The sequence below is a fragment of the Castanea sativa genome, chromosome 10 (assembly GCF_040712315.1).
Source record: "Castanea sativa cultivar Marrone di Chiusa Pesio chromosome 10, ASM4071231v1".
Classification (NCBI taxonomy): domain Eukaryota; kingdom Viridiplantae; phylum Streptophyta; class Magnoliopsida; order Fagales; family Fagaceae; genus Castanea; species Castanea sativa.
The window spans coordinates 28356909-28380809 of NC_134022.1; the positions used below are offsets into that span (position 1 = coordinate 28356909).

Consider the following 23901-nt stretch of genomic DNA (forward strand, 5'->3'; position numbering starts at 1 on the left):
TTAAAAAGCTATGCTACTAAAGTATAATAAGATTTAAGAGATCTTGGACTTAAAAAGCAATGCTACTAATACAAATTTTGTCCAACCAAAAATACAAATTTTGACAACAGTTGCATTGTGAATATGACAAAATTTGGTTACAAAATTGGTTGTGACTACAATCTTACTTAATAAAATCAATATTATTACATATTTTAAAAATCTAACTGTTGAATTGCATATTCTTTATACTCTTAATATACATGTCAAATTTTGTATCAATTGGATATTATTTATTATATAATCTATGAGTTTTATATTCTATGCACAAATTTAAATTACAAAAACTTGCAATTTAAACAATTTATTAATGACATAACTATTAATTTTTAATTTTCTATCAATTTTACAAGTATGGAGGATATAAGAAGAATATATAATTGTGAGGGGATGAGAATCCAAAAACTGATAAACAGACAGTCAAGGTTATTTATGAGGAGCTAAAATCCGACAATTGATCTAGGGTGGTGATCTCATGATTCGAAAAGAGATTGGGGTAATGTACTTGATGAAAGTTCCGAGGACATACCTCGGACCTCGGGGGATGAGTACTAGTTATATGCGGGACACAGAGTTAAACCATTAGAAAGGAAAGAAAATAGACTTGGCACGGAATACGAGAAGGATGAAGAACGAAGGGTATAGATGCCATCCCCACTGCATTAAATATAAAACAACCACTCATCTAGCCACATTAATGAGGAAGTGACCATATATAGTGGTGGCACAGCTAAGATTTTAATGTAAAACTTGCTGGAATGTTCTGGATAGGACAAGAGTTATAGGAGTGCGATCCCAACCCTCCAAGTATAGGATCCAGAAACCTTGTAGCTGGATATATAAAGCAAGAAGAAGATCTAGATTGGGACACAAAAAAAAAAAGTGCAAAAAAATAAGAAAGAGAGTTCATCCATTTTGTAACCTGATCCTCAGACTAGACACGAGGACCAACACTTGTGTATTTTCTTAATCAGCTTTCAAGCTGAACATTAATGAAATAAATACCATTTCTCGTTCAATTCTGTGACATAAAACATACTTGACTTCCCATCTCTAAAATAAATTAATTGTGATAGCAAACAGTAAAATCATTATTTAAGATATTGTCAAAATTCACCTACACTAAAAATATATTAAATAAGGTTGTAAGCCTAAGTTACAAACAATTTTGTAGCTAAATTTTGTCCTTGTGAATATGGGTTTTCATCTACCACTAATGCTCTGTTTATTTTGACGATAATGTTTTATAAAAAATGAGTCATTTTCTAAAAAATATGTTCTATAAAACTATTTCATTTTTTAATATTCGGTAACAACCTTAAATAGGTTGAAAAACAATCTTCAAACGTCTATTATTTAGCTTGTTGTGAGATAAAGTTGTTTTCCAACAAAATTTAATAGAAAACAATCTTTAAAAATAAGACATTTTTTCTGTTGACCAAATATAGTTTTCCTTTGACCTTTTATTTTATTTTTTATGCTATCAAACATTGGAAAATGCAGAAAATTAGATTTGATGGTGAGCTGAAACTTGAACTCCAATTTATCCATGAGAGTCGTCCGTGTCAGGAAGATGAGCATGGCCATGACTATTAGGATGGCCGTCCATGTGCCTATTAGGATGTTTGTCCATGGACGTGTGGGTCGTCCACGAGGAAAACCCCAGGACGACCCCGACACTTGGGAGGAATTTCATAAATTAATCTACCACGGGTTATTACTCTGAGGCGTGAGTTAAGCCCTGGTTCATCGCTTTAACTTCCTCCTAAGTACAAAACTCCCAACGACAGTTATGGAAGATAAGGACAACATATTCTAACTCCTATGGCGGCTTTGGGAGTTAGTCTTGAACCCTCTGACTTCCTCAAATATAGGGGAAGTTATGAGATAAGTAACTGCTTCAAGAACACACTATAAAAGCACCCATTGACATTAAATGAAGGTAAGTTTTTGACAACTCCTAAAAAGTTGGAACTCTAAAATTTGAGAGAGAAACTAACTTAACCATCGAAGGGTTCTTGGCCGGTTCATCCCAGTCACCTTTGATAGTGTATTTTTCTTTTTTAGGCCTTCCAAGCAATCACTAGCCCTTTGAAGCCCGGAGCATTTAGTCTACTGATTTTCTTTCCATCATCAATATTTACACAAGATTTTCCATCGAAACAAACAGAGCATAACAACTAGTGCAATCAAGGCTCCTAATTAGCATGTCACCCTTATATTGAACTATACACACTCGTGGGAATCGTAAAAATGAAAGTTCTTGTTTGAAATGCAAGTCTTCCCTTCCATATAATTTTTTTTTTTTAGAAACTAACTAACTGTTAAACACACGCACACACAATTAATTACACTCTCTTACTAGTATACACAGTTACTAGTGGGGAAAAGATGTAAGTTTAAATTGATAGCTTAGTGGTACCAATACCCTTAGTGGTGTTCGGTGTATAGGATTCAAACCTCACTGAGACACTGATTTACATGACTCTTGATTTGTAACTTTTGAAAATTTAAGGTTTAATTTGAAAACTCAAAAATTATATAGGATTTGGGTAGCTGTTTTTTGAAAAGAGGGGACTTTATTAATTAATTGTATTTAGGAAAGTTTTGATACAACTTTTATGAAAATATAAAATAAAAAAAATTAATTTTTTTTAAAAAATTCCTAAAAGTATTTTTCTAAACGAATGTCCATAGGACATATGTTAAGAAAGTCACAATTTAAATGTCTTTTTGCACATTAAGGTAATTAACGTACAATGGAAGCTAAATAAATGGTACTACTATAAATTATATTTAATTGTACCCTAATTTTATGTCCATCATTGTTCCCCCAATTTGAATATTTGAAGCACAGCCTACTTTAAGGCAACTTGAAGTTACTCCAAGCCCATTTCAAACAACTTACGCCCCATTTAAAATACCTTTAAGCCACTATAAACAAACTTGTGAATAGCCAATAAACTTTGAAAAAGGTTCTCATGATATTTTTTTGAGAAACAGGTTCTCATGATCTTAAAAACTAGTTTTATATATATATTTTTTATCAAATTATGCTTTTATTTATATATTTTATGCATTTATAGTTATTTTACTTATATGATCACTACAAGTTATTTTATGCATTTATATATTTTTCATTGAAAGTTTCATGTTTTCATTCTCAAAAAAAAAAAAAAAGGTTATGGAGTAAAAATGTTATCAACAACAATTTATTAGAATCAATGATTTAAAGAGTGGAAGATAGAGTTTGAAAAAATAAGTTGCATATTATAATTTTACAGTGTATATTGTAGAATGCATATGGATTTAGTGTGAAGATCTCAATTATAATCATCTCAAGTAACTTTACTCCACACATTAGATTAACACTTTTTTTTTTTTTTTGGTTGCCCACAGTGTATCCTCAAGGCTTTCAACCAGAGACTAATCACTGTTCGTGCCGGGAGAGCCCTACGAAGGGGTAAAGCACTGGCCCAGGAAATTCTTTTCAAAGTGCAGGTAGCAAGACTCGAACTAGGGAGCACACCCAGTCGAGCCCAGTACAAGCACTTTGAGACTGAGAGCTCTACCAACTCAGCCAACCCCCTGGGTTATTAGATTAACACTTATTCTTTACTTGTTTACATTATGCATCAAGAAAGTCAAAATAATGCTCATAAACCTTAAATGCCACATTCTGTCCTCAAGATGATCATTTTTTTTGGTTTGTTCAAAATTAAAGCATTTTGGTTATAGGACTCAAAAATTATCAACACAGTTAATTTTGGTAATTATTCGTACTCCCAAGGTAATCGCTTCTCTAAAATAATACTAGATCTTACCATAGATGCATAAACACAGTCTAGACTCATTATTAATTATTATGATTGTTATTTCATCAAAAAAAATTATTATGATTGTTATTGTAGATACTTACCATAGATCAAACTCTTTTACTAATAATTTCCTATGAATAATAGTATATTTTTTGAAATTATAAGTGTGGGGAAACATTTTTGGAAGCCTAGGGAAACTTATTGCGTACTCCTTAAGAACCTTTGTGCCATCAGTTATTAATAACTGATGGTGCACTACTCTTTCGCTTCATCGCTTATAAGACAGAAAGTGTGGGAAGTTCTCTTCGATGTGAGATTGGCACAAAGGTTCCTAGGGAGTACGCAATAAGTTTCCCTGGGCTTCCAAAAATGTTTCCCCACAATAAGAAATTCAAAATTTTACTCCATCTAAAATTATATTAGTAAAAGTTTCAAGTAATTTAAAATAAAATTTATTTTTTAAATTATATATCATAATTTTACATTTGAATGTATAAAATTTATATATTACATGTAGTGTATGTATATAGTGACTCAACATATGTGTGTATGTATTATATGTCATAACATTAATACGTGTGTTTATCATGTGGCACACTAATTATTAATATAGTACATATATATATATATATATATATATATATATATATATATAATTGAACTGTACACAGTATGAGAATAATATTAGTTATTGCATGTATATTTATGTTTCTATATATAATAATATTCAAAAAAAGTTTATAAAATAAAAGAATTTAATATTTTTAATTAATTTATTTATAATGCAGTCACATAAACATCTGATTTCTAAAACACAATACAGCTTAAATCATTATAAATTATAATTAAATTAAATAAATACCTTTTATTGAATTTTTATACATTAATATTAACTAATTATCATTAAAAATAAACATTTATTTATTTTAGGGTAAAATACTATCTTAATTCCTAAAATTTATCAATTTGTTTTCATCTCTAAATTTAAAAAAATTTGATTTTTCATCCCTAGACTATTGGCAAGTTTGTTTTAGGTTTCTAAGGAGGTGTTTAAGAGAGTAATTTAAGTTATGTTGTTTAAGTGTTTTTGATACAGGTGTGGGTGAAAAAGTGTGTAATGTTGTTTAAAATGTGTTGAAATATGTTAAAAAATAGGTTTAAAATGTGTTGAAATGTGTTAAAAAAAATTTAGGAAAAAATAAGAAAATTTTGATAAAGTTTATGGACAAAAATAATATTTTAACTAATTACATTTCGGTGTATTTAAGCAATTTCATCCAATTTTCGTAGTTCGTGGTGTCTCACACACACTTCCATAGGCTTCTTCTCGACACAAATATTGTTTTGCAATTACTGTCTTTTTTTTATATATGTTTTTTTCTTCTCCACTGGATCCGTCGTCGTATCGGGACCTCTAAAATTCCAAAGCCCCCACAACACCGTTAGGAATAGCTTTCGATCTCTATTTGCTACGCATGGTCCTCGATCCAGATCTAGGTTCTCGCTCCCTCTTTTCCTCAAATTCGATCCAATTTTGAACAATACTGATTCCACGGCTCTAGGGTTTCAGATCTCTCTTTTTTCCTTGGAGGTAATTTCGTTGCTCTTTGATTATATATCCTGTTTGGTGGATAAGAAAATGTAGGAAAATGAAAAGCTGGAATGTTTTGTTTACTGAATTTCACCGGAAAATATTTTTTTCAACTCGATTAAAGCTTGGTACACTAGTAGGATCAACTAGGTTTTAATTTGAAGATTTTAAATTATAATTTCGGTTTTGTTATTTTGTTTTTCCCTAAGCAAGCAAATAAAATGATATAATTGAAGGAATTCAACAAATCAAAGATTGGGATCAACTAGGCTAAATGTGTGTGGGTGTGTGTGTTTTTGAGGCTCAATTTGGTTTTATTATTTGTTTATAAATGTATAGGGTTTCATTGTTAGAATAGGTTTAATCTGTGTCTGAAGGTTTGCTGGATTTCAAATTTTGAAGATCTGATTGAATCTTTGTGATTTCAGGGGGTTATGTTATTATAGGATTTGGATTTTAAGGTAGGGTTAGGGAAAATGCATGTGAAATTGGCACCGTTTCGGGATCGGACACAGGAGTTCCAGAGTATAGCCGAGAGGCTAAAGAAGTCATCAGGGCCGTCGGCTCCAAATGGGCCGAGTAGCAGCTCAAAGTCGGAGGAACAGCGGTCTGCAGTTGCAATTCAGTCTGAGTTCAACAAGAGGGCTTCCAAAATCGGGTATGGGATACACCAGACGTCGCAAAAGCTTACCAAGCTGGCAAAGTGTAAGTGATGAAATTGAAAGTCTTGTACTAGAATTTTATTTTATCTTGCTTATTGTTTGGTTTTTAAAATACAATTTGGATGGGGAATTCATTATTACAGTTGTGCTGGAATTTTTGAAGTTGATCTAAGTGTTGTAAAAAATAAATGAAATTTTTTGATAAAAACCATTGTCAGAAAGGAAGAAATGTTAGGACATTCTTCTAATTGGACGGTTGGAGAGTGGATACTGTTGCTATCAATAGTTTTTAGAATTATGGTAAACACATTGTGTGAAGGATGACTTTGTCCTTTTAATGTGCTTTTATTGATTTGTAGTGGCAAAGAGGACCTCAGTTTTTGATGACCCCACCAAGGAAATCCAGGAGCTGACTGCGCTTATTAAGCAAGATATTACTGCGCTAAATTCTGCAGTGGTAGATCTTCAGTTCCTCAGCAACTCTAGAAATGAGAGTGGGAATATCTCTAGTGACACCACTAGTCACTCAACCACTGTTGTAGATGACTTGAAGAATCGGTTGATGAGCACCACAAAAGAATTCAAAGAAGTTCTTACCATGAGAACAGAGGTAAGGCCAGTGTTGCTGAGTATCTTTGCTTTTTCAGTCAGGCTGGTTATCTCAGTGGGAGTCTATTTCCCCACTGTTGCTTCATATATTTTGTAATACTATTCGTTGAAGACTAATGGTATTTTATTGGTTTCTTGAAGAACTTGAAGGTTCATGAGAACAGAAGACAGCTGTTTTCATCCACTGCTTCTAAGGAATCTACAAATCCATTTGTTCGTCAACGTCCACTGGCTACCAGGTCAGCTGCTAGTTCTTCAAATGCCCCACCTCCTCCATGGGCTAATGGGTCAACATCTTCATCCCAGTTGTTTCCTGGGTAAGAGCTTGTTTGTTGGTCAGGGACCTCTTTTACTGGGTTATTATTAAATTGATGTATCATCATATAATCCTTTAGATTTGAATCACTATGTTTTTATGATTAATCAATTATTGTATTTGTTAATATGTATGAAACGTATGATCTAATATATCAAGAATATGAGTTAATAGAAGACTTCTTTCTAGATTTGGTCTGAATTCTTTTGGAATCCATTCAGTCAATGTTTCTCTTATCATTTTCCTGAGTTGCTTTTGAAGTTAGCTCTGAAATTTTGCAGTTTCTCATCCCTGCTTGTACTCTTTATACCTCTGAAACATCCTAAGAAGTTACCTTCTTCTTTTTTCCTCCATTCCTTATGATGCTGAAAGACTATGAAATGCAATGTAGTTTATGTGGAAAATTGAATTGCAATATATATATATATATATATATATATATATATATATATATATATATATATATATATATATGTTGTTGTATCTACTCCTAAACCCAGTTAGAGGCTTTGTAACTTATCTTGGTTCAATAAAATTTTCTTGTTAAGTCAAGTTCTGCAGTGTTGAGTTGAATTGATTAATTATGATTTTTATTACACCTGAACGAAGATCCTAGGGCCTTTAACTTTGGAATTTATATTCAAGTGAAACTCTATTCATGCTTTTTAAATATACAGGAAGCAAACAGATGGAGAGAGTCAGCCATTGCTGCAGCAGCAACAACATCATCAACAGCAACAGCAGCAACAACAAATGGTTCCATTGCAAGACAGTTACATGCAGAGCAGAGCTGAAGCTCTTCAAAATGTCGAGTCCACCATTCATGAGCTCAGCAGCATCTTCAACCAGCTGGCAACTCTGGTTTCTCAGCAAGGAGAGATTGCTATCAGGTTATACTTTTTACTCTGTCATGCTACAGATATATTATAGTTGACTCTTTATTTTCCTAACAAAAACTTGAATAACATTTAAAAGAAACATATATAACTACACAAATTGGCAGACCAAAGATTATAAAAAAAAAGAAAAAAGAAGAAGTAAGATCCTCTAGCTTAAGAATCTCGGAAAAAGAAAATTGGTTGGCCCATTGGCTAAGCTCATGTGGCACTCCATTAGAGAATCTGCTAACCCAAAAGAAAAGCAACCTGGATTACTCGCCCCCAATTATGGATGCTGTGAACATGGGCATCAAAGTTCCAAGAAATAGGGCTTCCAGGATTTGAGATACAGCCATTTCAAAGTTTGAGCCTCTGCCACTTTAGATGAATATTAATTTAATGAGTTTGTTCCAAGCTTTAATTTCCTGACCCTTATGGCTCCTTAAAATAATATCTAGGGAAGCCATATTTGTACCCATGGCTACATCAGCTTCACCCAGTTGTTAGTAGCCTTCCAACAAGCCATTTGAATCTCTTCATGTAGCTCATCCCTCTTTCCCAGCTTCTCTCTGAAGGCTCTCGTTACTTTTCGTGGTGTTTCTTCTATATTTAGTGGTAGAGAATTAAAGTAGACTTGCTTGCTCAACCTCCAAATAACGTGAAAGAATTATTGCTACAAATAATGTGAACTCATATTTTGTCTCTCTGCATGCGAGAAGAGTTGGTGGGGAATGTTCAATGGTTTCAATTGACTCTGTGACTGTTGTTGCTATCGTAACATCAAGCTTGAAGCTCCATTTGTATCCATGTCATGCCATTCTAGCTCCTTCATAAATTTTAAATGAGTGGAAAGCATTGTTAAATGTCAACTTCCTACTCTATATATATAAAGGAGTTTTGACCTTTTGTTGTGGTGTAATAGAAGTGCTTTGGAGAGACTAAAACAATGAGCTGAAACAAGTTGTTGTGTTGGGCTAGAGAGTCAACGATTGTTTTTTTTTGTTTGTTTGTCTTTTCATCCTTTCTATATATATATATATATATATATTATATCTATTGCCTAGCTGTCTAGCAGCTTTTCTTTACCCCTGCTTCTCCCAACCGCTTTTGATGCTAATGGACAAAGAGAGAGAAAAAGAGGGAAGAAGAATAAAAGAGAGGCTTGCTGCGGAAATCCAGGGATTGCAACCTGCTTGTGTCATGACTTGAGAAAGTGCTTGTCATATCTACACTATACCCCAAAAATGATTATTGAAGATAAATTGTAGTTCCTCCTAATTGCTTATACACCCCAATTCGACGTAGTAAACACCCAATATAGGTCTCTTAGCATATGCCCACACAACACACACTTTTCCAATCCAATCCAATCTCTCCCACTTAAATTTCTGACATCCTCGTTTGGGCCATGTTATGCTGTAGTACCCCTGAACCACATGGTGTAACTAGGTTGTCACAAACTTCTGATATCAATATTTTGAGGCGTCATTCTCTAAGAGCCTACATCTATAAAATTGACAATTATTTCTCTTTACAAAATTTTGCCATTGTCACAATATTTGTTGTGAAAGGTTACAGGCTGAATCTCAGTACCATTCCTGCCTTTAAAGCTCTCTCTCTCTCTCTTCACGTGCACACATACACATGTATGACTATCCTGTCTGCTTCTTCTGAGAACTTGTCTATTTTTCTAATATTATAAGAACCTCTAATATTTTGTAGTAAATTTCATAAGATGATTGCTGTAGAACTTTTCTTTGGTTGGCAGATGATAGAGATCTTTTAATGTCTTTTCTTCCTTCATTTTGTCAAGACTTAAGTTGGTGGTCTTTAAGAGGAACCTTATACTTCTCTGATTATTTATGGTTAAGTAATCAGTGGTTCTGCGTAGTTCTTGGTATATGGGAATTGGGACAGATACATGGCCTTTGAATCAGTCATAGATAATGTTTAGTGAGAGTTTTCTGCCCTTGTGCATGGTATAGTTAGATGTTTTGATGTCATAGCAACCTAGGAAGATGTTGAAATGCAGTGATTCTAGATCTTGGACCGTAACCGTTGGATTCTTCATTCTTTAGCCATGCAAGATTACACACCCATACCCTACGACCCTCCCACCCACAGATTACTTAAATTCTTATACATGATATATGCTGTCATTTAAAAAAAAGATTAATGGTGTGCTACTATTTGAAACGCGTCTAGTTTAGCGAAAAACAATTCCATGCATATGCTTCAACAGTTAAGAATGTGAGTAGGCTTTCATGAACTTCATTAACATCAATGCTTCATTGCTTTCTGACCCTTGAATTTGAATTCAAATTTGACAATTGATACTGGTATTTCTTTTGTTGTTGCAGGATTGATGAGAATATGGAAGACACATTGGCCAATGTGGAGGGGGCACAAGGGGCCTTGCTCAAGTACCTGAACAGCATATCTTCTAATAGGTGGCTGATGATTAAGATATTCTTTGTATTAATCTTTTTCCTCATGGTTTTCCTATTTTTTGTGGCATAATCACTGCAGAGACAGAATTGAAAAGAACAAAAATGTTGTGTTTCTTTGCTGGTGAATAGCCACTTATATTTGTTTCATACCCATTTTGCTTTGACCAAATATTTATGCAGGCAGAGATAAAATTAGTACCGAGTTTGCCTAATATGATACATATGTATGGATCCATGTAAGTGTACAAGGTGTTGAAAACAACGATAATTGTGAAAATTCTCCCTTCATCCTCTTCTGGGATTGTTATATGTTTTGGTGTTATATATTATTGTACTTGCAATCCTCACTCGACTAATGTACCTAGGGAGATCTATTGCTTAGCTCTGTTGCATTCTTTTTCTTTACACAAAGGTGTCTTACTTTGATCTCACTCTTGAGATGTGAATTTGTTAGTGTTACTTGTAACTTTCATGGTGATACATCAAAGCAATTGAAGTTACTTTGGACTTGGGATTCTGATTTCTGAGCTGATTTTCCACATTTTCGGGCTATTTTATGGTTTTAGTGTCGGTTTGGCAAGATTATTTTTGCCAATTTATTTTACTATTTTGTTTATTTTTGCTACTATTTAGGGGTCCTGTACTTTTTGGTACTATTTATGGGTTTCACTTTACTATTTCAGCTAATTTTTATTTTTATCTACAGTACTTTTAACAAAAAATTTTCAGTTTTAGCAAAATAAACTGATCTCAAACAGACCCTTAATACCATGTTATCGCCGCTTTTACTACACTTAAAACTTCCAGTGTCTTAGGGGGTGTTTGGTACACCCGCTTAATCACACATTTTCATTTTTTAAACAATATTACATTCATTTTTATATATTTCTTCACCCACATGTATATTCACAAATGTTTTCAAACACATGTATCAAACACCCCCTTATATTGCTGCCACCATTGTTGTAGGCTTGTAGCTATCACCACCATCGCCTTGTCACACCTTCTTCACTATCACCACCACTACCATGATAATCAACATCCTTGAACCATTAGTATTACTTCACACACCACCATGACCACTAAAATCACTGTATTGTCCTTGCACTGTCTTCGCTCTCACTACTCCATCACTATTCTTATTCTGGAAGTTATGCTTCACACTGCCAATGGTGAAGGGCTCAAGAAGAGAGAGAAGAAGAGAGTAGTTTGGTTATTATCTTAATATCAAAAAAATGAACTCCATTTTCTTATTTATAAAAATTTTGGAAGTCCATTTTTAATAGATAAAATTTGGGAAAAATAAAAACTATGTTAGTTTTTTGTCTCTCTCTCTCTCTCTCTCTCTCTCTCTCTCTCTCATGTTAGTATCTAGAAGATTAGAATCCTTAATGTATTTGACTATTCTCCTAATAGTGTGTTTGGTTGAGATGTAAAGTTGGTTAAAGAGAAGGGAGGGGGGAAGAGTGGAGAGAAAACTTGTCTTTTCTCTTATTTGGTTTATGATAGAAAATTGAGAGAAAAAGGAATGGTTCCGAGTGTTTTTTACTTGGACCCACCAAAACTAACATCCCCAAGCCATAAAGAAAATAAAGAGGAAAAAGTCAAGTTGAATGAGAATGATACAAATGCCCTTCCATTAATGCTCTTTTGTCCTTCCCAATCCAAAATCACTGTCATATTTGAATACACGTCCAATATGTGTGTTTGAAGACTCACAAAAAATCTTTTGGTTAATCATTAACTTGAGGTGCCTTGCCACATCAACTAGATAGTCTGAGCCTAGTATAGTAGTATTACTAAGGATTCTTCTTAAGGTAATGAACTATGGTAATTTAAGATACAAATTGAAATCAAGCACTTTTGACGGAGCTATACAAGAAGGCGTGTTTTTATGTTCTTATGGATGCAAAATGGACGAGTAAACAAAAATATAATAATATGGTAATATTTTTATTATATAATAATTTTAAAAAACCAATTTTTACTTTCCATCTTATTTTTCTTCTCAACCAATTAAACGAAACTTATATATTTTTTTCCTATTATTTCACGTTTTCATCCTCTTCAATCAATAAAAAACTAAAATCTTTTTATTTCTCCCAACATTTTCCCATCTTCCAATCAAACAAATCATTAGTGTGTAGTTGGTTTTAGGGGTTACAACTTACAACGACATTTTAACGACCATATGTAGAGTAGTTACATTAACACTTTGTTTGTTTAGACAAAAATATTTTCTAGAAAATGAGTTATTTTCTAAATAGTATTTTTCATAAACTATTTTATTTTCCTATGTTTGGTAATTAATTTAAATGAATTGAAAAACGATCTTCAAACTTCCCTTATTTAACTTGCTGTAAGGTAGAGTTGTTAAAAATAAAATGGAAAACAATCGCTAAAAATAAGCTATACTTTTTTATGTTGACCAAAAATAGTTTTCTTTTGACATATTTAATACTGAAAAACACGGAAACCTATCTTTACAAAAGGTTTCCATCAAAACAAACAGCGTGACAACAATTACAAACTTAAAAGGGCATAATTGATAAAATCAAAATTTGATAAACCAAAATGTCAAATTTTCCATACTTAGAATGGGTATAGAACGAAATTTATGTAAAAATAGAAGCACCTGATTTTGCAATTTCAAGAAAATATAATACCAAAGTTCGTAATTTTAACGAGTTTGAAGCCCCATTAGGTAAAAAACAAACCCTATAAAATCTCCTCTTTCGTGCTCCTCCTCATTACGTTATCTTCTCTGTCGATTTTAGCCCTACTTCCATCTCCTCCCTCTGCAAAACGTAACCAACTCTCATTTCCTTTTCTCTCTCTTCAAAACCAATCAAACCCTAACTTTCTCTCTCTAGATTTCTCTTTGTTGTAAATCCATTCTCAGAGGAAAAAAAAAACCTTAAGCTTCTATTCATTTCCTTCTCCAACCTTCACAATCCTCGCCAAAATCTCTGATCTCCTTGATTTTTGAATATCTCATATATATCAAATTTTGTTAAAAACCAGAATTATAACCCCTTTTTTTTTTTTTTAAAATTTTGTTCCTTTAATAAATATATACTTGTATTAGTTATATATACATATATAATAGTATTTTTGTGTTTTTTCGGATAAGATTTTGTTTGATCTTAATTCGTCGAAAATCCAAACCCTAGAGTTATCTAAAATCCGATTCGATTTTCATTTCTTTCACACTTGAGCCCCTGAGGTTCACTGAAATTACAATTATTCCACAAAAAAAATAAAAATTTAACCAAAATTTTTGATCTGCGAGCGATCTGAAAGAGTGAAATGGTGGGCGGTGGAAGCAGGAGAGACGAAGGGTCGTTGGTGCTCAACAACACCAACGTGTTTGCGGCCCTCGACACGCGGCGGAAGAAGAAGAAGTCAGATAAGGACCGCAAAGGCGGCAAGGGCTCTTCCAATTCCAAGGAAAACTCGGGTTCGGCTCCTAAGGAGCCCGAGCCTCAGAAGTACTGGACTCCAGCCCCATTGAATGCCAAATCCTGGGCCGATGTGGATGATGAAGATGAGGATGATTACTACGCCACCTCAGCTCCGGCACAAGACCTCTGGGCTGGGCAGGAGCACGAGGAGCAGCAGCAGAGTAGCACTACGGACCAGCTGAGCCACGCCGAGGTTCGCCATTTCATTTGCTTTGATTTTTTTTTTTTTGTTTTTTAATATTATTGTGAGAAATAAGAATGTCTAACATTAGGTTGAAAGTAATGCTAGAGACAAAAAAAAAAAAAGTTTCGCTTTCGTATGTGACCAGCATTAACACCATTGGGATGTGCCTTGTTTATTTTAGCCTAAATATTATTATACAATAGCTATGCGTCGTGCCGTTTAAGGAGGACCCCCAGCATTAGTTTTATTGATTGTAAAATGGGGGATGAAGGGAGGCATTTTGAGAGGAAAAAATGGGGCATTTGTTTTGAAGTGTGGGTGGATGTTGATCAAGAAAGAACATAGTTGATGATTTACCAATATGAACTTCTTTGCAAAAAGATCATAGTTGATGTGTGTGTGCAAAATCTTGTACACAAGATTTTAGTTTTTTTTGATAAGTAAGAATGATATATATACGAAAGACTACTCTATGCATAAAGAACATAGAGCAAACCTAGAAAAAACAAGAGGAAGAGAACAGAACAAAAACAAAAAAAGAAAACCAAACAACATAACAAATTAAAAAAGAGAGAGGGAGCTAAGAAAAGAAGGGAGAGAGTCACTAGTCGTGAGTCCTCAAGCCCTAGATCAATCAAAAAGAGTCTCACTAAAAGAAGCAAGCAGCTGATTACTAGTGCTGTCCAAATCCTCAAAAGTCTGCCGAAGAGGCTTTGGGTGACTTGAAGAAATGGATTAGTTGTAGCCGCATGGGCTTGCTAAATGATTGATGGAAGTGTTTTGAATGGAATACTAACTGGAGAAGCATAGTCAGAATTAGCACTGTCTTTCTTGCTTGTTGATGGTAGGTGGACGGAGGTTGTAAGGTGCTTATTATTATATTCTTGTTAAGTTGTTTACCCCCTTTTTTGGGGTTCAGGAATGCATTCAGTAGTTTTTTGTTGTTGTTGTTGTGTATGTTGTGTTTTCAGTCTCTATAGACTGTACAACTTCCTGTTACAGTTTTGTACAAAATGAAATTAATTGCGTGAGTCTGAAATGTTCTTTGAAATGTAAATGAGTTTTATAGATTATTGCACCCTGAAAGAGAAATAAAACTCTACCAAAGCCTTTTGGGAGTACCACATTTCTAAAATTATAATTTCATTAATGTCATGCTTCTTTCAATACATTGATTCTTATGATTAGCAATCAATTGCTGAATGGTGATGGCACGAACATTTTAGTTTTTTATTTTTTTTGGGGGGGGGGGGGGAGAGGGGGGAGAGCTGTTGGTCTGTAAACTGTTTAGTATTTCTTTATAGAATTAACTTTCCTTTTTAAAGGAATTTGCTTATGTGACTGGAAATAAAATTTTTGGTTGCATGGTTGGAAATTACTGACGGTTTATAAATTGTTGTCTATTTGCGATTATAGGATAGTGAGAGTGAAGAAGATATTCTTGATGAAGGGGATGATGATGTAGAGGAAGAGCATGAACATGAAACTGAGGTTCCAGTGCACCCTGAACCAGAGGTGAAGAAAGCTCTGGAAGTTTCTGTCCCAGCTAAGGAGACAGAGAGGCAGCTTTCGAAAAAGGAAAGGAAGAAGAAGGAGCTTGCTGAGCTTGAGGCCCTTTTGGCTGATTTTGGAGTTTCCCAGAAAGATAGCAATGAACAAGATGAGTCACGTGGTAAATGTGACCTATATCTGTTGATGAAACTTTCTAATGCTTTCTAATTGTGTGCCTAGTTCAGTTTCCAGCTTAAAAAGGTTTAAATTATTTTTACCATTTCCACTTGGATTACTTTTTATTTTTACTCTAATAAACTTGAGGTTCACATAGCCAAAAAAGCTGCATAATAATTTAATAAATGATCTCATTTCAAGAATCTAATGGAGTCTTTTCTAGGGTTGCTCTCTCTCTCTCTCTCTCTTACCGACACGCGCGCGCGCACACACACACACAGATGTATATATGTGCATGTGGCACATGCATTTTAGAACATTAGGCTTGGTTATTATCATTTTTGCTGTCCTTGAATTACCACATCTATTATGCATTTTCAGAGCTGATTTACAATATGCACAATTATATGAGTACTTAGTTTATTAGGTATGAGTTGCTTCTCATCATGTTATGGATTTAGATTATTTTATTTTATTTTTATTATTATTTTAAATTTTTTAATGTGATGATAATTATGCTTTCTAAGATTTATATCAGCCCACAAGCATTTACTTAAACTTGTCTTTTGATTCAATAAATTTAAATATTGCCTGAACAAAATTTCTTGGCTTGCATTGTTAGGTGATTCACAAGAGAAGAAAGATGGGGAGGCTATTGCAGATGGTGAGAAAAAGGAAAATGCTTCTATGGAATCCAAGAGCTCTAAGAAGAAGAAAAGGAAGGATAAAACTTCCAAGGAGGTGAAAGAAGCCCAGGATCAGCCCAACAGTGCAGACATAACCAATGGTTCAGATGAAGCTGCAGGTACCGAACAGACAGAGGAGGATGCATCTGCTGTTGATGTGAAGGAGAGGCTAAAGAAGATGGCATCTATGAAGAAGAAGAAATCTAGTAAAGAGATGGACACTGCTGCAAAAGCTGCTGCTCAAGAGGCTGCTGCAAGGAATGCAAGACTTGCTGCAGCAAAGAAGAAAGAGAAGAACCATTACAATCAGCAGCCAGTGCGGTAAATGGCGATTTTGTTGTGGAGACTTTTCTTCAACATCTATATATGAACATGTAACTCTCATTGTTCATATGATAGTGCGAAATAAACTTGGCTGTGCTTTTGTGGAAGATGACTTTTAGTATTATTGCCATGGACTGAATGAGATTTCTTCTTTGGCGTTTTGGATCTATTGTTGGAAATTGTCATGGGACATATCATTTTGGCAGTTTTGCTCGTTGAATATTTTTCCTTGGAAACTAGAAAGTAGTTCAACTTGATAGGTCTGTGTATTGTTGTAGTTCTCTGGACTTCTGTTATTGTTCTAATCTCTTATGAAATTTTTGGCACTATGAGAAATTATTGCTATTTATTTTGAATTTTGCGGTACTTGTTGAAATGGTGGTCCAAGCCTTTGTAAACCACTGAAAATTGGAGTTTTGGGAGAGCAATTGCAATATTGAAGTACGAATTTGTAATCAAAGGTAAGAAAGCTTGATAGCTCCTCTTTTTTTTTTTTTTTTTTTTTCGAAAAGAATCAAGGTTGGCGGATGTCGATTTTTAACAGAATTGAACTGTAAAAATATGTTCAAAATATGTTTTGGGGGGGAGGGGGCAATTCATGGGGATTCTGTAAATATTCCCATCCCAAAAAGAGAGTTAGAAACAATAGAGATTTTTTTTTCTTTTTGGAGATTGGATGCAAATACTAATTATAGGACATGGATTTCCCGAACTACTGCAAATAGGGATAGGTGTCAAGCATTGCACATGACCCATTTTAAGAGAAGTGTTGTCAACCTAACGGTAATAGCGTTAGCCATAAGGAGGTCTTCTCCTCTAACACGCCTCTCTCTCCTCTCTCTCATCTCCTCCACCTCTATTTTCTCAGCAACCCAGACGGCACACAGCCAAGCCAAGCCCCTCTCATCCTCCTCCTCCACCTTTGTTTTTCTCGGAACCCCAAACTGGCCAGAGAGGGGTGGCCACATGTAGCGGCCGCCGATCTCAACTGATCATATCTCCATTCCTCCTCTTCACCCGCTTCCCCCTTCGCCGATTCCGCCACATTCACTTTCTCACTCAGCCAATGCCGCTCCCATATATCCACTGCCAAGGACCACCACTCCATCGTTTCTCGGCATTCTCCCTGCAAAGGTTCTCAATTTGTTCTGGTATGATTTTCATTTAATTTATTGTAATTGTTTCCTCAAATTGGTTTCTCAAATTGCATTATATTTGAAGTTTGAATATTTTTTCTTATGATTATTACCATAGTTGAGTTCTATAGCTTAGAGCTGATGGTTTTGTTGGTTTTAAATGGGTATTCATTGTTGGTGGCAAGGATTTATTTAATATTTATTTTTAGGGAGTTTGAGTATAGTTTATGTTGAATAGGATTTTTAGGTATTTTGAGTTCTGAATATTGTTGTTGTTGTTCATTGTGACTGCTTGGAAGACTATAAGCAATTGTTGTTTTTTTTTGCTGGGTTTATTAAAAAAATTGAATATTCTTTTTCATATTGAATATTCTTAACACTATTTTTTTTATTGGTTTGGATTTAGGAAGAAGTTCAAGTAGAACCTACTGATGGAAGTCCAAACACCTTGAGTAAACACAATAAGGAAATTAAGGCACCAACGATTGAAATGAAATTTGATTGTGATGATAATGCATATGAGTTTTACAAACAATATGCTCACAGAATGAGCTTCAGTGTAAGAAAACAATATGTTAGGCGAGGAAGTGTTGGTCTTGTTAAGAGAAGAACATTTTGTTGTTCAAAAGAAGGTGAACGAGCTATTGACAAATGTCGTGAACAGGTATCTTTCCATCACCCTATTTCACGAATTGGTTGTTTAGCACAAATGACTTGTCAACTTCAAAAGGATGGTATGTTAGAAGTTGTTTATTTTCACGAACAACATAATCATGAGTTTGCTCATTCTCCAATGAAACATATGTTAAGATCAAATAGAAAACTTACACCTGCCCAACAAGTTTTTGCAGATGATGCAGAAAAATCTGGGGTATCAATAAAACAAACAATAGATTTGTTGAGTATGCAAGTTGGTGGTTATGAAAATCTTGGGTTTTTGAATGTTGATTATAAAAAATCATGTGAATTCCAAGAGGAGAGAGGCTTTAAAGAAAGGAGATGGCCGTGCTGTGATGGATCATTTTAGAAAGATGCAATTAGAAGATCCATCCTATTTTTATTCTATACAACTTAATGATGATAATCAAATTCAGAACATTTTTTGGGCTGTTTCTAGATCTATAGTTGATTATGGACACTTTGGGGATATTATATGTTTTGATCAAATTCATATGGTCAACCGTTTGCTCCATTCATTGGGGTTAATTATCATAAACAATCAATTATCTTTAGTGCAGCTTTACTTTATGATGAAACTATAATGTCATTCAAGTGGTTGTTTGAAACTTTTTTGAGTGCAATGTCACGAAAACAACCAAGAACTATATTTACAAATCAATCTGCTGCAATGACTAATGCAATAGAAGATGTGTTTCCTGAATCAAATTACCGTCTACGTGTGTGGCATATTTATCAAAATGCTGCTAAGCGTCTACATCATGTATTTAATTCATCAAGCCAATTTTGAAATGATTTTAGTAATTGTGTGTATGATTTTGGAGATGAAGATGAATGGATAGTTGCTTGAAATAACATGCTTGAGACATATGATCTTACTGATAATCCATGGTTGCGTGAAATGTTTGATGTGAAAGAGAAATGGTTTATGGTATATGGTCGACATATGTTCACTACTGATATGAAAAGCACTCAACGTAGTGAGTCAATGAACAGTGTGTTGAAGAAATACTTGAAGTCAAAACATGGGCTTTTGCAATTTTTTGGACATTACTCTAGAGTATTATCTGATAAGCGAAGTCAAGAACAACAAGCAGAGTTCAAAATGAGGCAAACAACACCGGTTTTACTATTTGATTTTGAGATGTTGAGACATGCTGCAGAGTTGTACACTCCATAAATATTCAAAATGTTTCAAGATAAATATGTGAAGATTATGGATTGTACTATTTACAAGGCTAGTAAATCTGATTCTATCACATAATACAAAGTGAAATATCGGAACAAGACTCAAGAACACTTAGTCAAATATAAAGCCTTAACAACTACAGTCCAATGTAGTTGCATAAAGTTTAGCTTTTTGGGAATTCTATGTTCCCATACTTTGAAAGTTCTTTACAAGAAAAATGTTAAGAGAATTCCAGCCCATTATGTATTGAAAAGATGGACACAAGATGCAAATGTTGGTTCTATAAAGGACTATCGTGGCAATAATATTAAAGGTAGTGCTCAAGAGTCAATGGGAAAGCGTCTCTCTCATTTGAGTCATAAATGTCTTCAAATTAACACACTTGCAGCACAGAGAGAGATGATGTATGAACATGTTGATAAATGTTTTGACAAAATATTGAAGGATTTGCAAGAAACGAGAAATAAATGTTGTTTGTCCTCTGTGGAGGATGAGGTCCATGGTGAAGTTGTTCCCGAGAATGTTGTACAAGGCGATAGTGGATCTGAGTCACATATGGACATTTCTCAAGGCGTATGTAGGATCAAAACAAAACTTACTGTAGGTCGTCCAAGAGGAAGGTTGAAAAGTCCATTAGAAAGGAAAAAAAAAATCTCTAAGTAAGAAGGCTCAACCCAAAAAGACTAGTGGAGCAAGACAAGTTCAATCACAATTAGTAGATAACATTACTTAGGTATGATTCTACTAATTACATATTTTTCTAATATCCTATTAATCAATTATTACCGCTAAAAAGTGACTCATAAATTTATTTAAATGACATATATAGGAACTTTCAGTTGTAGTAATTTGGTTGGACAAGACAATGTTGTTGGGTTGAATGGTCTGAATCAGGTATATGCTGCCTTACTTTTTTTGGTTATATCCTACAAACCAATTATTGCTATTACTTATAAATCTTGCCTAATATCCTACTACCTAGTTACTTTCATTAGCATAGAAAATGAAATATTGATTTGTTTAAATGTCATGTGTAGGAATCTTTTGATTGTGGATTTTTGGCTGAACAAGATCACATTGGGATATATAACTTGAGTCAGGCGTGCATAGTTATGAATTTTTCTATAACTTAAACTTATATTTTCCTCCAGTTTTTTTTTTTTTTTCATTTTCTGATTCATATTTTGGTGGCATATTTTGCAGGCTTCAATAGATCCTAATATTGATAAACTTTGAAAACCACCATATTGCACAGTTATAACAGCTAGTGGACAAAATTTTGACAGTATTTTTTGGACATAGAAGACTTTGACAGATTTTTGGGGAGCATATATGACAATTTGGACAGATTTTTTGGACAGCTGATTTGAGCTTATAGAATCTTTTTAAACATATTTTGTAACTAATGAAGCTACTTAAACATCTTAGGTCCTATATGTGCATGTTTGAGTAAGCTTCTAGTTAGGTACCAATTATAATTGCAAATGGAGGATATTTTCGCATGCAATGGAAAAGTTCATTTCTATATTTTTGTATCTATGTATTTGCATATTTGAACAATGGCAGCTTTAGATGAATGCAATATAGTGATGATGGATGGAAATTTGAATTCAAGAAGTTTAATCTTAGCAATAGATTTGTTGAAATTTTCCTTTTATCTAGCTCTCTTTTATAAGAAAAATACTCTAGTGTAAATTTAGCTATAGATTTGTTCAGGATGAATGCAATATAGTGTTCTGGAAATAAAACTGATGAATCCAATATAATGATGTGGATGGAAATTTAAATTCTGAAATTTTAAATTTAGCAATAGATTTGTTGAAATATACATTGGCTCACAAAAATATTTCCAAGAAAAAATACATCCAAATCCCCCTCCAACCATGAACTGCTAACAAACCAAACACCTTTAACATAAAAAATCAGCATCAAGAACCAAAATTCTACTAAGTTCTTTACTTTCTTCTTTGCGATTTTATACAATCAAGACTCTCTAACACCGTTCGCATCGTAGGCCGCATCTCTGGATCAAGTTCAATGCAATTTAGTGCAATATGAAATGCTGGAACAACTTGCTTCTTTGCATACACTTCGGGCAGCAGTGGATGGCTTCTTTGCATACACTTTAGTGCAAGATGGCATTGTTTTGCCCAAAAACTAAAAACTTCCTAAGTGACCTTTGTTTTGACCCCTTGTTGGGAACTTCCAAACCTCACCGCTTCAAATAGAAAGCAAACATGGGTGGCTTTTCAATTGGTGTAGCCTTCTCTTGGCATCCATTAGGGATGTTGATATTGTTTTTGTTCAAAGCTAGCACCCATGCCTTCACTTGTTGTTGATACCTTTCCCACAGCGGTGGCTAAATAAAGCACAATAAAATGAGCCTTGAGATACATTTAAATATAAATACAAATGAACAAGCAAATTAAATATACACAAGCAAAATATCTATAAAAAATGTATAGTTTTACACACACACAAGCAAAATAAATAGGAGTTGCATGAATTTCATGTCCCAAAAAAAGGAACTAACAAAAGCTGATGACTCCCCCCAAATTGACAATATATATTAGCACTGAACTAACTAGCTTACATCATAGTGTTGAACATAAAATCAAGAACAATAGAAAAATGATTCAGAAGATACTTGAAGATGTCGGATTAAAGGCATTCCCTTCCTTTCTCTTTTTTGCCACCAATGCTCATAAATGGTTTTCAGACATCTCCTTAGAGATCTTTCCAAGCCACAGTCGTTAATTTCAAAGGAGCTTGGATTGCTCAAAACCCACTCCAAAAAAAAAATTATAGAACAAAAATTACAAATATATCACAGCAAGAGCTCAAGCTAGCCAAAATGATAATTTTAAGAAAATTGCAAACAAGAAATCTAATTATCACAGCAAAAAACCAGAATTAAATCATCCAAATATATCATACAAAACAAACCAAAATCATATCAAATACAGAGGGATTTGGTAAGAAACCTGGAAAAAAGTCGGAGCCTTGAAAAGATGGGTGGTAGAATCGGTGGTCCTTGGCGGCGAAGAGGTGGGTGGGGGATGGGAAAGGCGGAGCATGTGGCAGTGGTTGGGGTTTTGAGAAGAAAAAAAATGAGGATGAGAGAGGCGTTGATTGGGTTTTAAAGGGAGAGAGTATTTTCTTCTCGTCAGTACGTGGCCGGAGGTTGAGAGAAAGGAAGCTCTTGCCGGTTTGAGGTTGCTGAGAAAACAGAGGTGGAGGAGATGAGAGAGAGGCATGTTTGAGGAGAAGACCTCCTTCTGGCTAACACTGTTTTTTTTTTTTTTTTTGATAAATAAAAAAGGGGACTCGCGTGTAGAACTGGCCAAGCTCTATTGGTTTCTGGGACTTCTAAAAATTGCAATTATAGTCCTCGTGAGAACTCGAACCTGAGATGTGGTGAAGCCACAGCAGTCACCTACCAGTTGAACCACACCCACTGGTGGTTTGGCTAACACTATTAACATTAGGTTAACAACACTCCTCTTAAAATGGGTTATGTGCGTTGCATATGACCCTTGCTTATGTGTTTCTTTATGTGCTTGAAACCTGTCCCTGTTTGTAGCAGTTTCTACAAATATGTTTGGAGGAAATCCGTGTCCTTCATTATATGCCATGTACGAAATGAAAACTTCATTCTCAATTCTACAAGAATTTGTGCGTTTTGTTTGGGAGTTATTAATTCATCCAGGAACGAAGTAGTTTTTACAAGCAGGTTGGGAATATACTTTGGGAGAGTTCATTATGTATGTCATTAACTTTGTTAAGTTTATTGGGTGAAGGGAATTTGGGGAAAACTATAAGGGGGTCAACTTAGTGTGGTTTGGGTTGATTTTTAAAAGGGTCAACTTAGTATGGTTTGGGTTGATTTCTAAAACCCTAAACCGCGTTGAGCTGATCACCGTAGTTGATTTTGTTGATAGTTGATTGTTACAATTGATTTGGTTGTGTTACGATGATTTTAAGCTTTCTTTGTCCTCTTGATCAATAAATTAATGAGCAATCTTAAGAACATAACTTTTTCCATTGCCTATTGCTCAATTTTTTTTTGTTGGATAAAGAGCCTCTTTCTTAACTTGATGAGGCCATAAGTAGTGACTTGTGCAATGTGGTGCTTTAAAATGATTGGATATTTGATTGGTTGAGTATGTAGTGTGTTTGTGCATTTGCAAATCCAAAATTTAATTTAAT

General features: G+C 34.2%; 2 protein-coding genes, 1 long non-coding RNA gene and 1 pseudogene across 3 annotated transcripts; 3 read left to right on the top strand and 1 right to left on the bottom strand.

Moving 5' to 3' along the window:
• Positions 1-5132: 5132 nt before the first annotated feature.
• Positions 5133-10654, top strand: LOC142613564 (syntaxin-32). The gene is made up of 6 exons (XM_075785950.1): positions 5133-5448; positions 5877-6153; positions 6470-6720; positions 6861-7036; positions 7713-7925; positions 10274-10654. The coding sequence occupies exons 2-6, from the start codon at positions 5925-5927 to the stop codon at positions 10431-10433; spliced, it is 1029 nt and encodes a 342-aa protein (XP_075642065.1). The 5' UTR covers positions 5133-5448; positions 5877-5924; the 3' UTR covers positions 10434-10654.
• Positions 10655-13112: 2458 nt separating this feature from the next.
• Positions 13113-17045, top strand: LOC142613089 (uncharacterized). Its single transcript, XM_075785277.1, has 3 exons — positions 13113-14020; positions 15428-15683; positions 16302-17045. Exons 1-3 carry the CDS (start codon positions 13673-13675, stop codon positions 16688-16690), a joined length of 993 nt encoding a protein of 330 aa, XP_075641392.1. The 5' UTR covers positions 13113-13672; the 3' UTR covers positions 16691-17045.
• A 391-nt stretch (positions 17046-17436) lies between these two features.
• LOC142612348 (protein FAR1-RELATED SEQUENCE 5-like) lies at positions 17437-20159 on the top strand (annotated as a pseudogene).
• Positions 20160-21463: 1304 nt separating this feature from the next.
• On the bottom strand, positions 21464-22956 carry LOC142612906 (uncharacterized). Its single transcript, XR_012840197.1, has 2 exons — positions 22677-22956; positions 21464-22051 (listed from the first exon to the last, which is right to left on the bottom strand). It is a non-coding gene; the product is annotated as an uncharacterized LOC142612906 (long non-coding RNA).
• Between the last annotated feature and the right edge of the window lie 945 nt (positions 22957-23901).

Coding starts and splice junctions, on each gene's coding strand:
- LOC142613564 (XM_075785950.1), top strand. CDS start 5,925: ATGCATGTGAAATTGGCACCGTTTCGGGATCGGACACAGGAGTTCCAG. Junction 6,154..6,469: donor GCTTACCAAGCTGGCAAAGT/GTAAGTGATGAA, acceptor ATTGATTTGTAG/TGGCAAAGAGGACCTCAGTT. Junction 7,926..10,273: donor CAAGGAGAGATTGCTATCAG/GTTATACTTTTT, acceptor TTGTTGTTGCAG/GATTGATGAGAATATGGAAG.
- LOC142613089 (XM_075785277.1), top strand. CDS start 13,673: ATGGTGGGCGGTGGAAGCAGGAGAGACGAAGGGTCGTTGGTGCTCAAC. Junction 14,021..15,427: donor ACCAGCTGAGCCACGCCGAG/GTTCGCCATTTC, acceptor TTGCGATTATAG/GATAGTGAGAGTGAAGAAGA. Junction 15,684..16,301: donor TGAACAAGATGAGTCACGTG/GTAAATGTGACC, acceptor TTGCATTGTTAG/GTGATTCACAAGAGAAGAAA.